Source organism: Salarias fasciatus, chromosome 15, assembly GCF_902148845.1.
Source record: "Salarias fasciatus chromosome 15, fSalaFa1.1, whole genome shotgun sequence".
In the NCBI taxonomy this organism is placed as follows: domain Eukaryota; kingdom Metazoa; phylum Chordata; class Actinopteri; order Blenniiformes; family Blenniidae; genus Salarias; species Salarias fasciatus.
The window spans coordinates 21,624,928-21,638,367 of NC_043759.1; the positions used below are offsets into that span (position 1 = coordinate 21,624,928).

The 13,440-nt window shown below is 44.3% G+C and overlaps 1 protein-coding gene across 1 annotated transcript; it reads right to left on the reverse strand.

Annotated features, from left to right (window-relative positions):
* Positions 1 to 7,166: 7,166 nt before the first annotated feature.
* Positions 7,167 to 11,677, reverse strand: enpp5 (ectonucleotide pyrophosphatase/phosphodiesterase 5). The gene is made up of 4 exons (XM_030109682.1): positions 11,477 to 11,677; positions 9,598 to 10,500; positions 9,340 to 9,516; positions 7,167 to 7,961 (listed from the first exon to the last, which is right to left on the reverse strand). The coding sequence occupies exons 2-4, from the start codon at positions 10,475 to 10,477 to the stop codon at positions 7,540 to 7,542; spliced, it is 1,479 nt and encodes a 492-aa protein (XP_029965542.1). The 5' UTR covers positions 10,478 to 10,500; positions 11,477 to 11,677; the 3' UTR covers positions 7,167 to 7,539.
* Between the last annotated feature and the right edge of the window lie 1,763 nt (positions 11,678 to 13,440).

Sequence of the window (13,440 nt, forward strand, 5' to 3'; positions counted from 1 at the left end):
TATTAACCTGTGTCTCTCTTCCAGTTTGTGCTCTCTCTCTCTCTCTCTGTCCTGAAGTTACCCCCCTGCCCGCCCACCCACCGCCTTCCTTTCTAAAAAAGGATTCTTCTTTTTCTATTTACATAAAATGCTTAATAATTAAATTAAATATGATGAACTTTTTATGTAAAAAAACCCACAATGTTGCTTTAAAACCGATATAGTCAACTCCTCAGTCAGGAGACTTCGAAATTATGTCATCATCTAATTTGCATAGCTGCTCATTTGCATACCTAGGTCAAATGAGATGATGATGTCATTTAAAACCGATACATTGTTGCCGACTCCTCAGTTCTAAATGATGTCATCATACAGAAAGAAGGAGGGCTACAGTCACAGAGAGAATTGATTCTTAAAGCTCGTGTCCGGAGTTTCCGTTCGTTTCCAACATATGTATCATTTTTCAACAGAGCTTAAATGTGTTAGTCTGGTTCCATACTACAATATAACATTAGCATAAAGCAATATAAAAATTTATTTATGAGCCCCGCCTTCGTCTCATAGACCCCCGTGTTATCCGAAAAAGCGCCGGTCAGCTTCAGCCAATAGATTTCGAGCTTCCGCATTCTCGTGTTGTCAATCAAAGTGTGGAGCAGCCAGAGAGCACGGCAGCTCGCCCAGCAGAGGTGAGTTAGCTCCGCAGAAGCCGCCGCGCCTACCTCGGATATATCCACTGTCTGCTGAACATCCACCGTAAACAGTTAAACATGGAGGATGCTGTAGGACTCAGAGGCTCTCATTTTCACCCGACGGATAACAGCGTGCACAATTAAGGGGGCGTGGCTTGGTCGCTCATGAAAGCAGAGGGAGGGCGGAACCTGAGAGTTTGGATTAAAAAAAAAACTCTCTCTTTCAAAACTCCGGGCACGAGCTTTAACTTTTAAAATACGGTACTATAACACAGTTACTAACTCAACTTTTTTTTGAAGAAGAAACTACTAACTGTAACTAATTACTTTTTAAAAATAACTTGCCCAACACTGTTGTTGTCCAGTGAGCACTTAAAGCAAACTTTCTTTTTAATCTCTGACTGAATGTAATGTAGATATAATATGTAGATTATGTGTACATTGTATATAATAAAATAACAATAAAAACAATAATGTAAAATATGTATATATAGAATTTAAGATACGTAAATAAGTCACTTCTAAATGTTTACTATAACTGAACATGTCCAAATGTGCATGTTATTTGATTTTATGTATTCTTCTTTTTAATTACTTCAGCCTAAAACCCCAAAAATAACTCCTTGTATGCTGAACATACCTGGCAGCAAAAATCTGTCTGCATCCTCAAAAGTTTTAGTAAGTCACACAACTAGATGTTTCATTGCTTCTGAAATAGATTGAGATGATGAATAAAATGGTCTTTGTTTTTCACCGTCTGTGACACAAAGTGAAGCCGAGGGCACTGACTTATTGGGCTAATCATTCACTATTGGCATCAAACAGTAACAGGTGTGTGTGTGTGTGTGTGTGTGTGTGTGTGTAGGTGAATAGAGTGAACTCTCCATAAAATGTGTTGCCTGGTCATTCCAATAAACATATAATTTTTTGATTGAAATAAAACTAATAACCTCCACTGTATTGCTACATGAGCTTCTCCAGCTCATCAGATAGCTTTAAAAGAGAACGATGTTTAATCCAGATGCTGTCAGTATGGGAAAGTCTCCAACCTTGCTTCCTTCTTTCACTGCAGAGGGGGGTTTGGTTTATGACAGTCGTTGAAGATTAAACCCACTGACGGCAGATAGGAGGGCCAGATAAGGGAAGGTATGCAGGGAAACTATGGCCCATGTTTATCATAACTGCATCAAGACAGCATAGCTTGGCTTATTATTAGTTTTTTTTTTTATTTGCTAAAAGCACTTGCTAAAGTTCTGACAATTTAAAGACTTCAGTGATTTATCTGTAAAATGACTTTGGCATGCCAATTTCTATGATTAAAAAGTCACTTATTACAGCAATTATCCTTCCTAAACAATGCAGAGATGTTGGTTGAAAACTTGCCTTTTAATAAAAGACAATCCGCCAAATTTTCTTTTCTGAAGAAGAGGAAAACTTGTGTAAAATTTACATTTTTGTGCTTGGATGGAAGTAAATTCGCAAAAAATAGTGCAAGGTCAAACAAAATCAACATTTTGAATTGGGAATAAGGCTGAGCTTGCTACACAGCCTGAAGGATATTGTCATCATGAATAGATTACTCATTAATCCCTCCATTCTTTCACCCAGAACAGGTCCATGGGCGCTGAAGCATAGCCCAGTTAATAATGTGGTGAGCAGCATAAGAATCCCAGTCAGGGCTCAAGCATTTCCCATCGTCTGCAAACTATCCAGACATTTGAAGAGCTTATTTAATTGATGAGTAGCTGAAATGCATTACAGAGACGCTGGATAGGCTAATAGTCCACAGAGCAGACATCAGGAAAATAAGCTGAAAAGACACGTACACACACACTCACACACACTTGTTCGGGCACGGAGGTCACCTCTTGTTTGTTTCACAGTCAGTAAACAAGGTAATTGTTACATCAGAGCACCTGCAGGTTAAAGTCAAACACACGCTGTAAATGAAGAAACGGCTTTAAGCCTGCTGTTTTCTCTGAATGTGAATTCTGGCTGCATTCCTGCGCCGTACGACGACCTGAGTAACCGCTGCAGTCCGTCAGGCCTGTGCTGTGATTCCTCTGGCTGTAAATGTGTTGATAAGACTTTAATTGTGATTACTGACAGTGTCATCGGCACTGCTGGTCTTTTTATGAGAACTGTAAAGCGATCATCTCAGACCGTGATGGAGTGTTTATTCAAATGTTATTTGAAAAAGCCGCGAGAACAAAACCAAGGCAAAGCTTGTGCTACAGTTAATGCGCGCATGAATTTCCTTTCTTATTCCTGATAAATTTCAACATGAAAAGACACTGTTGTTAACGGTGTTTGTGATCCACAGATGAGAGGTAATGTTTCCTCACACATATTTATTCAATTCAATTCAATATGATATGAAAGTCAGTAGTTGGAAACAATCAATTTCATGGTAAAGGAGTATTTGAATGCAATAGTTCGGAGATGATTGTTGTTCTCTCTCTCTCACACACACACACACACACACACACACACACACAGTCTCGTATTTCTATCCTTGTGGGGACCGTCCATTGACTCCCATTCATGTCTAGCCCCTAACCCTGACCCTTACCCTAACCCTAACCCACGCCACAACAAAGCCTAACCCTAAAGAAATGTTTTTGCACTTTTACTTTTTTCAGTAACAACAACATGGTCAAGAAAACACTGTTTCTCCTACTTAGGACCGGAAAAAGGTCCCCACAAGGCACGTCGTTCCACGTTTTGCTATCCTTGTGGGGACATTTGGCCCCGACAAGGATAGAAATACGAGAACACACACACACACACACTCTTGTTACCTTTACAAACAGGGAGATGTCCGGGTGGCTGGGTTCCACCGGTGCAGCGCTGCTCTCATCCAGAGTGATGTTCTCCAGAGTCTTCAGGCTGTGGTCGGCGGACTCCGTCGGCTCCGGCTCAGTACTGGGATGAGAGTTCGCCGTCAGCATCCCGTCCTCTGCTTTATCTTCCTCCTGGGCCTTGGGCTGAACCGGCGGGTCGTCACACGGGTCCCCAGGAGAGGCAGAGGACTCAGAGGAGGTGGAGGAGCGCCTTGACCCTTCGTGGCCTTCACCGTTCGCCTCCTCTGCCGGCTCTGGCTCTTTCACCACCTCGGAGGTGGAGGAGCGCCTGGACCCTTCGTGACCTTCGCCGCTCACCTCTTCGGCCACCTCTGGCTCTTTCGCCACCTCCTCCGAGGTGGAGGAGCGCCCGGACCCTTCGTGCCCTCCACCGTTGGCCTCCTCTGCCACCTCTGGCTCTTTCGCCACCTCGGCCTGGACGGCGTCGCTCTGCCCCTCGCCGTCGCTGGACTCAGAGGACGAGCTGCCGCGTTTGTCCGCCTCCCTGATCTCCATGTAGTCGTGGGCTTCCTGCACCGAGGCGTGGACCTGCACCTCCGTCTCCCCGCCCGTCTTCTCACACTTTGGCCCGTCCTTGTCCAGCTGTCCCCGGTCCACCGACTCGTCGACGTGGTCCATGTCTGCCGTCTGCCTCGGGGAGCGTCAGCGCCGGAGTGGCAGTGCACAGCCTGCCTGCCTCTGACTGACTGAGAGAGCGTCCGTGCAAATTCCAGGGATCACTCATAAAAGACCTTTGATCCCGCGAGTTAAAGAGTGAATAATGCCGAAGCCCGGGGCCTGAGCTTTCAAGGGCACTGAAGTCGCGCAGACACTTCGGCTGAAGTCTGATACTTTATACGAGATAGCAGATAAACACCCAACAGCAAGTCGACACATTTTTCACTCCTATCTTTGTCCAACGAACTGAAATTTTCTTACAATCTATTACACACACAGCCACGAAGAAAACCCAACACACTCCGTTTCACATAAGTCCCTTTATTTTCAGAAGACTTTTTAATCGCATCAACATTGCAAAGACTGTTAGTAAATTATATTAAATAACCTCATTTCAATTCCAAGGTAATAATAATAAATCTGATCTAATATTTATTCTTCACTAATATTTTCAAATAAATCATTAAAATTCATTTAATCATCATTTAATAATTCATTCAATCCTTTAAATATAGTGTGGATATATTTCTTTTGTTCTCTCTCAAGTCAGGGCAAAATTATCAGACAACACTTTTTCTCTCATAAAGCAATACAATTATCAGAAAATTAACAATTTCTGTATAAAGGTTCTCAATTTGTAGGAATTTAATTTCTGTAAAAAGTATATATCACAGTGATGTCTGTCGTGTTTTTTTTGGGCACAGTTATCAGTAAATCCATCAAACGCAAGAACAACGAGGAAAATGAATCATTTCTTTCTCAAAAGAGGCTGAAAAATAGTTTGAATAATTTAGTAGCAGGTTTGGACTCTACGTTCTCTATTTCTTCCTACGATCATGCTAATTAAAAAGCTTTTTGGCAAGAGGCACCTAAGTTGTTTTACTTTATTATTATTTTTTTTTACTTAAACATTTCAAATAGCAACTACAAACTAGAAGTGCAAATTAAACATGACCTAAAAAGCATCCACCTACTGCCCCTTTCGTTCGGTTTCATTTCCATTCTGTAGTGCAAAATAGGGGAACAGTTCTCGCAAGTCATGTCCAAGTACTCTCCTTGACCAAACAACAACAAAACCCTTTATATTCCCTAAGACGACATACTGACCGATAGCAATTGCACTTCACATTTCACCAACAAATGGCTGTGATGAAGAGGAGGGCAGCACACGGGCGGTTTGTACAGAGAAGAAGGCCCTCACGACACGGATGCTACAGAAAGACAGACTGACACACGGACGACTGCACGCTTCGAAGACATGTTAAAAGGCAAATGGCAGCGGACGGCTGAGGAGCCGGATCGCGACGCCGTCAGCTCATGGAGTGACCAGAACGTATGAGCAGTATAGCTTGGCACATCGAGTTGAGTCTTCAGTAACATTCAAAAGTAACACTGACCACGGCCGGCCGTCTGACGCCGGCCGAGTTTTAAACGCTTGGGATGAATCACAGCATCGATATTTCAAAGGAACATCTAATTCAGTGCTCTGGCCACAAGTACAAGGAGTGGAAAATTGGTAAAGGAGTATAAGCGAGGCTGAAATCTCGCCTTCACTTTGGGACATGCAAATGTCTTTTGCATATATTTGAGAATTTCAAATAAAGCAAAATCAACAGTCGACCAATCGACTTTCATGGCGTGAAGGTACCAGAACGCCTCAAAGAAAGTGTTTTTTTCAGTCGCAACCCTTCAAACGGCGGCGTTTTGGACTCTCTTCATGCGTCACTTCCTTTCATATCCCCATGTGAGTGCAACACTATGAATGCCATTAAGGTAAGATTGTCTGAAGGTGCCTGCAGTTATCCTTTTTCCAACAGTTATTTCTTCCCACCCGTCCCTCTATGATGACAAGCGCTTCATCCCGCCTTGAAGAGGGAGCATGAGGAGCAACGACAAACACTTTCAACCAGCAGGGTTTCCATCAGAATATTGTGAGGCCCACAATTTTTTCTTGGCACGGTTGAAAATACCCAAAAAGTCATTTTTTGGTTTGTTTGTTGTATATTCTATTCATCCATTCATCCATCCATCCTCTTCACCTGTTGGCTGGAGCCAATCTCAGCCGACGATTGGAAAGGTGCTCTCAAAAGTCAGAAGCAGTCGAGTCGCAGACCTGAAAGCTATCAGATTCTGCAAGATTCCAGCAATCTTAATGGTTTATCACCTGCTACATTATGCAAAGTGGGTTTTATAAACAGTGAATTTGACTGCATAACGAAATTGTGTAGATCTACGGTCGCTGCAGACGAAAAAAATCAATTTGTTGTTCTTGTATGCAAAAGGCAAAAACGAGAAAGAGACTCATTTCGGGCTTTTACCTCGTTGGGATTATGCAAACTACTGCTTGGGTATAGCACCAGCTTCACATTGATTGTTTGCACATTTTCTGCTCCAAGATGTAATTTGCTATAAGTTGCAGCACAGTCATCTGGAAATGTCTGACACTGTCAGAAATGATCTCAGACTATCTATCACCACCACACACACACACAACCTATCGGCAAATTAAAAACAAATTAACCTAACAAACCCGTCTTTGGACTGTAGGAGGAAGCCGCGAAGGCCAGAACCCTGTGTGTTTGCTATGAGGGGGGGGGAGTTCTAACCACGAGACCATCAAACGCTACCCAGCAAACCTAATGAGCCTCTTAACTCTTACGAGACGACTACTTAGGGGGAGGATACGAATATGAGTCAGAGAAAGACCCCCAGGCGGAGACACTGACTTTAAAGGAGTGCAATCACAAACAGTTGCCAAATGTAAAGGGAAAGTGCTGACCGGCACATCTTCATTCCCTCCGCTTTTTGAAAATGTTTAATCCAGCATCTTTTGATCAACCATCATGGGCGATCACTGGAATCCTTCCGGCACTGTCGTCGGCGAGTTTCTCAGCCGTCAAAGACTCGAGCTGATTAAATCCCACCGAGGTTGAGGCGAGGCTGTGAGGCTGACAGTGAACTGGTGGAAACCCTCAGTGACGATACTGATACCTTCAAACCGCCCAAGTCATCGTTTTGGTCACCGAATCACAGTTTGAATTTACACTCTATAAACTTTAAATCTGTTGAGTGACAATGAAAATGCTTCAGACGATTTTCAGTAAAAAATTCACAATCAAAGCAAAGCCACTAAAAAAAAAAGAAGAAGGTTTTAATCTTCTGATTGCACCAGCAGCACCGCTCCACATTTCCCTTATGTTTGAGTGTGATATACGGCTACATTTTCGATTAGATTTCTTTGACTTCCGACCAATAACTACGACATGTAAAGGGAGGTGTTTTGGGGAATGCTTCCAGAGTGGGAGTACCTCATCTTCTCGCATGTCTGCCACCCGTCTCCACCTCCGGCGCTACAGATGCAGGTCCTCCTGCAGCAGCGGCTGCGACATCTCCCAGCTCCTGCGCTTCAGCGAGGGCCGCTGCTTGAACGTCACCAGGATGATGTAGACCACCAGGAAGCAGAGCACCATCACCACGCCGAGGAAGGAGCCCACCACGGGGGCGTAGGAGTACCCGGCGGCCTGCTGCGGGGGGACGGGGGAGTGCGGCGGGACCGGCACGGTGGACACCATCTCCGGGGACAGCAGGTCCTGGACGTCCGAGAGGGAGCCGTTGTTGGGGAGGGCACGCAGGGACAGGATGTGGCACATGAGGGGGTAGAGGTCGACGGAGCGCATGGACGTCTTGACGTAGTTCTGGCGGAAGGCGGGACCGCGGGCCACGAACACGGGCTGCATGCTGCGCAAGGTGTTGTCGTAGCCGTGATTACCCACTGTAAAAACAGAGGAGACACAGAGCTCTGGCATTAATTAGTCCGACATCGGCATTCCACAGATTGCCGTTGAATCAAATGACTTATTTATGGAATCTGGCACCGCGGCTCTATCTCATGATTTACTACGGCAGCCGCCTGAGCCGACTGAGCAGAGCTAAATCAGGCAGCCCAGCGACAAAATTGAAAATTAAATCAAAAGACATGAGCACAAAGACCTTACATGGAAGCTTAGACAGGCTAACTGCAGCTCCGAAAATTCATCAGTGCCACAGCAATCCCACAGGACTGCCGTCACTCTCTCTCAAACTGTGGGTGTAATCAATACAGCTCAACGGAGCTGCCTGTGACGGCGGCGTCAGTGGCTTCAGAAACCACAGACTCAGTGTCAGCACCTCCGCTTCATTTTACGCCTCAAACGCTTTTGAGATCGCCCGAAATCCCACCGAGAAATTTTCCTAAATACAAATTTTATTATATCTTGTACATATTGTGAGCATGCACCAGCATGTAGGAGACAACGTGTTATGCAACTGTGCCAGTCTACCAGAGCTTTATTGCGACTCTGATCGATAAGAGAGGGAATGAACAAAGACGGGCAGCAATTCAGCACCAGAGGCAGAGAGAAAAAAAAAAAACACTTTCACGTGTAGATTTTACAATAAACATGGCTCCAAAGCCCTATCTCATAAAGGAGAACATAACAATGCACATCATGTAACATGTGCAATATAAATATGCATTGTAATGCACTGAAAGGTAGAGGAAGCCACAATCGGCTGGAAAATTAATGTACAATTCCCGCTCATGGATTCAATAAAAATAGACCAAAAACATGTTTACTTGCACACATATATGTAGTTCAGCAGCGTCATGCTATCAGGGGAGACTGAAAGCTTGCAGGTTTGTTTTTTTCTTCTTCTTCTTCTTCCAGCTGCAGAAACCACCTGGTCCTTGTGCTGATTAGCAATGCGTTAAACCAGAGAGGACAACACCAGCAGTCAGATTAACTGGAGTAGAAAAACTGTGCCCACATGGTCTGAGATGCATTTGAAGGAGAGGCGCTTGGAATGTTTTTTTTGGGGGAAAAATTAAGATAAATTGATGCACAAAGAGGAAATGCAACAATAACCTTCAAACTCCCTCCCACACACACGCTGCGCATATTCTCTGCCGCTCCTGAGGGGAAGCAAATCAGGCTCTCTTTGTTAATTACAGCTGGTATAACATGAGCAAGCTTTGGTTCAGCGACTAAAATAAATCTCCTGTGAAGCTATTATTAGAGCAGACAAAAAGCTGCTGCAGAAACCAGCTGACAGAAACCCGCTTCTTAATTGTTTTCGGCCATTACGCGAAAACGCTGCCAAAAAAGACGTACGCATGAAGGATCTGGTCCTGTTCTGCACGATGGTCCAGCCTTCCTTCGCCTCCAGCAGGATGGGCATGATCCTGGAGTTGTGCTGATAATGCAGGTGCTCGGGAATGTTGTCCTTCCTGTACGCCACCATGTTGGGGTTCGCGTCCGCCAAGTCATTATACACCTCGTCCAGCTTCCCTGCAGGAGAGAGAGAGAGACGCAGACACTTCATGTTAAGGAAATTCAACACCACAGATGTGTTTTGCCACACGATGTTACCTTCTTTGGGCAGGATCCCCACCACCGGACTCTTGTCCACCCATGTGTACAGGTCTCTGCTCACGTACTCGTCCAGCTCGATGATGTTGTCCGCAGAGAGCTGCGCCATCCCGTGGTCGCTGGTCACGATCAGGTTCACTTTCTCGTACAGCCCGGCCTTCTTCATCTCGTTCATGAGGAAGCCCAGCTTCTCGTCGATCCCGGCGATGACCACGTCCATGAGGGGGCTCTGAGGACCCAGGCTGTGCCCGCTCTCGTCCGGCTCCTCCCAGTACAGGACGCCGAAGTCCACCGCCTCGCCTCCGGGCGCGGAGAACCACTCCACGATGCGCTCCACTCTGGTCTCGAAGGACATCGAGGCGTTGTACCGCAGGTACCGAGTGGGGTACATGCCGTGGATCTTCACGTCCGACCCCGGCCACATGGCCGCCGCGCTGCGTCCCCCGGCTTTCTGGACGGTCACCCAGAGCGGCACGGCCCCGTCCCACCACCGCGGCTCGTAGACGCTGTCCGTGTCCATGGAGAAGGACCGGTTCCACGCCAGGTCGTACATCTCGTTGGCCACGACGCCGTGCGACTCGGCGTACAGCCCCGTCACCAGGCTGTAGTGGTTGGGGAAGGTCTTGGTGATGTAGGCGTTCTCCACGTACTCCACGTACACGCCCTCGTCCATGATGCTGTGGAAGTTGGGCGTGGGGACGCGGTCCACGTAGTCCCAGCGGAAGCCGTCGAAGGACACGAGCAGCAGCTTGGGCCGGTCCTGGACGTGGCGGTCCCGGCGCTCGTGGTGGCTCAGGCGGTGGGGGGCGGCCAGAGGCAGGAGCAGAACCCACAGGAGGACCGGAGCACAGCAGGGGCCCCGTCGATAACGACCCAGCATGGTGCAGGATGAGATGACACAACCTACACACACACAACACACACACACAAGCCGCATGTCATACAATCATCAATCAACAATGAGAGATTCATTATTGTCTGTAGAAACTCAGAACATAGCAATATGAATGGATAATTATCAAATACAGTTAAATCTTTATGACACAAGCTTTAAAGACCATTCTGATAGAAGATCTGTTTTCAATAATGCACAAAACACTGAGACGTGTGGATGAAATGAAGCTAAAAAATGATGATAGAGAATTGATTTTAATTTGTTTTGTTCACTTCATTCACATCTTTTCTTTTTCAATAATAACTACAATAATTATTCCTTAATCTTTAGTGTTTGTATTTGTACTTAAATCAGTTGAGACTTTTGCCTCTACAAGTGTTCATATTTTAATCCGACTGAATTTTGCTCCTGCTCTGGCATATGTTTTTGACTGCAGCTCAGTTTTTGGCCACCACAATCACCACTTTAAGACACGCTAAAATAACCGACCGCTCTTGAAAGCCTACATTTACGGCTCTTTCTTTCTTCTGTTTGTTGATTATGAACTGTTTGCAGAGCAAAACAAGCAACTGACAGATGCGTCCCTGGGCTTTTGGGGGAGCTGGATTAAATATTAATGAGAAAACTAATGAATAGATGAATAAGTAATGTTAGAGAGTTGAATGTAGATGAGAGGCTGCCTCTGAGTGGTGATCATGATCAGTTATGAGGCAGTATTAGTTTATGAGAGTTTGCACAGCAGCTGATGTGGACGCATGAAGACATCACAGGTCAACACAGCAGGGATGTCATTGAAGACCGAGGGGACAAAAAAAAAAAAAAACCTGCAGTGCATCTCTAACAGCAGCATGCACACAGTTCACAGATGATCCGCTCGCTGTCATTATGAGCTGCAGCGTTCACAGAGACAGCACGCATCTGCAGCAATAAGCACGCATGCAAAAAAAAAAAAACCCACAAATGTTGCAAAAACCAGCGTCTTACCTTGTAATCTGATGGCGCTCCGGCTCGACCCCGCGCGGCTGCACACGCACTGATAAACAAGCCGGACCCGGAGCAGGAAGTCCCGCCTATCGCAGGCCGGCTGTGGCGTCTCTCCTCCGGCTGCCGCCGCTGCTGAAAGACAAAAGGAGGTCCGGTGTCTCCTGCAGGAGCATGCTCCGCCTCGCGAGGGGCTGCCGCCGCCTCCTCCTCCTCGCGGAGACCGGAGAGGGTCCCGATGATGTAATGCACGAGGAGGGGGGGGGGGGGGGGGGGGGGGGGGGGGGCGGTTATAATAGACAGTCAGTCAGGTCTGGATGCTCTGAAGAGGAACAAAAACCCTCAACTAATTCATTATATATATATATATATATATATATATATATATATATATATATATATATATATATATATATATATATATATATATATATATATATATATATATACACATATATATATATATATATATATATATAATTTGAAACAAATATTTTAAACTGTAATAATAATAATGATAATAATAATAATAATAATAATAATAATAATAATAATAATAATAATAATAATAACCGTAATAAAATCTTAATTCCAATGCACGAGCTATGAAAGTGTAATAGTCGGGGGTTTCAACATAAGGCCCGTGGACCAAAACCGAGTCTCCAATCCAGCCTATCAAGTCATCAAGCAAATAGTAACATTTTAAAGAAAACAGATTTAAAAAAAAACCTGAGCTGAGATATCATGCTGCCATGAAAGACAGTAAACTAGCATGAGCCTCAAAGCTAAGCTGTCAGCGAGAGTTAGTAAAAACAACAGCTATAGGAGAAATTATTTGGACATTTTACTGTATTTTGCAACAGAAAGAATCAGTAAAATAGGCTTTGCATTGAGGTTGTAGTCATTTTCTCTAGTATTTCTTTGGTTCTGGAAAAAACAGACATTTTTATCATGTAGACTCTGCACCGCAACAAGGAAAAACTTCAAAATTTAAACTTAAAGGTTAATTTTACCAGTGTAGCCCATTCCAGAATAAATTTGATGGTTTAGATCTATACCAGGGGTATAAAACACATCTGAGTTCAGGGGTCACATACAGCCTAATTTCATTTTAAGTGATCCTTTAATTTCAAACCTTTAAAGTTTTATTGTTTCATATGTTTTGTTTTATGTTTTTGCATCAGGGAGTCTGATTTCTTCCAACAAACAAAATTGTCCATTTGATGTTAATTTTGAACTAGTTTTCCCCCGATAGCTGTGAATTAAAGTGTTTTTTGGTTAATATCCATCTGTCTGTGTTTGCTCTATGATGGACTCATCCACAGTCAGCTGAGACTGGCTTCAGCCCTCCTGAGAAGTCTGATAAAGCTGCACAGGGGAGGAATAGATCTGTAAAAAGATTTGCAAAAACTCTCCACAAGGTGTCAGTGTCGTCCTGTCTACCAGTATTTGGGTCAGAGTTCAATTTTCCGAGTTATAATAAAGAAAACAGTTCAATTAGACCAGTCATGCAAATCGGAAAAGCCTGGTTCTCTGGAATAACCTGAGACTCACTAATGTGCCGGATTGTTTGTATTAATGGAGTAATAATAAACTTCATTGCGTTGATTGTGTTGGTTGTCTGTTCACTTGATATGATGTGATGTTATTTGTATTGTTCGATGATCACAAAATCTGAAATTAAGCAGATTGGATGCTATGATCCAAATATAGACATCTGACACATAGAGAAGCGCAAAATCCAGGCCAAAATAACATAAAGAATGATTATAAGTAATAGTATACATAATATCAATCATAGCTTGAGTTAGATGCTTTTGAGCTGATACAGCCACGGGATTATTATGTAGGTTTGTTTTGTCCTTTAGACCTTTATTATTGGAAATTGGAAAATATTCACCCATTTAACTTGTCCTTGGTTAAGTAAGCACATCACTACAGCGCCACAATGCCCAGTAAGTTATTTT

Coding starts and splice junctions, on each gene's coding strand:
- enpp5 (XM_030109682.1), bottom strand. CDS start 10,477: ATGCTGGGTCGTTATCGACGGGGCCCCTGCTGTGCTCCGGTCCTCCTG. Junction 9,517..9,597: donor GGGGATCCTGCCCAAAGAAG/GTAACATCGTGT, acceptor TCTCTCCTGCAG/GGAAGCTGGACGAGGTGTAT. Junction 7,962..9,339: donor CAGGACCAGATCCTTCATGC/GTACGTCTTTTT, acceptor CTGTTTTTACAG/TGGGTAATCACGGCTACGAC.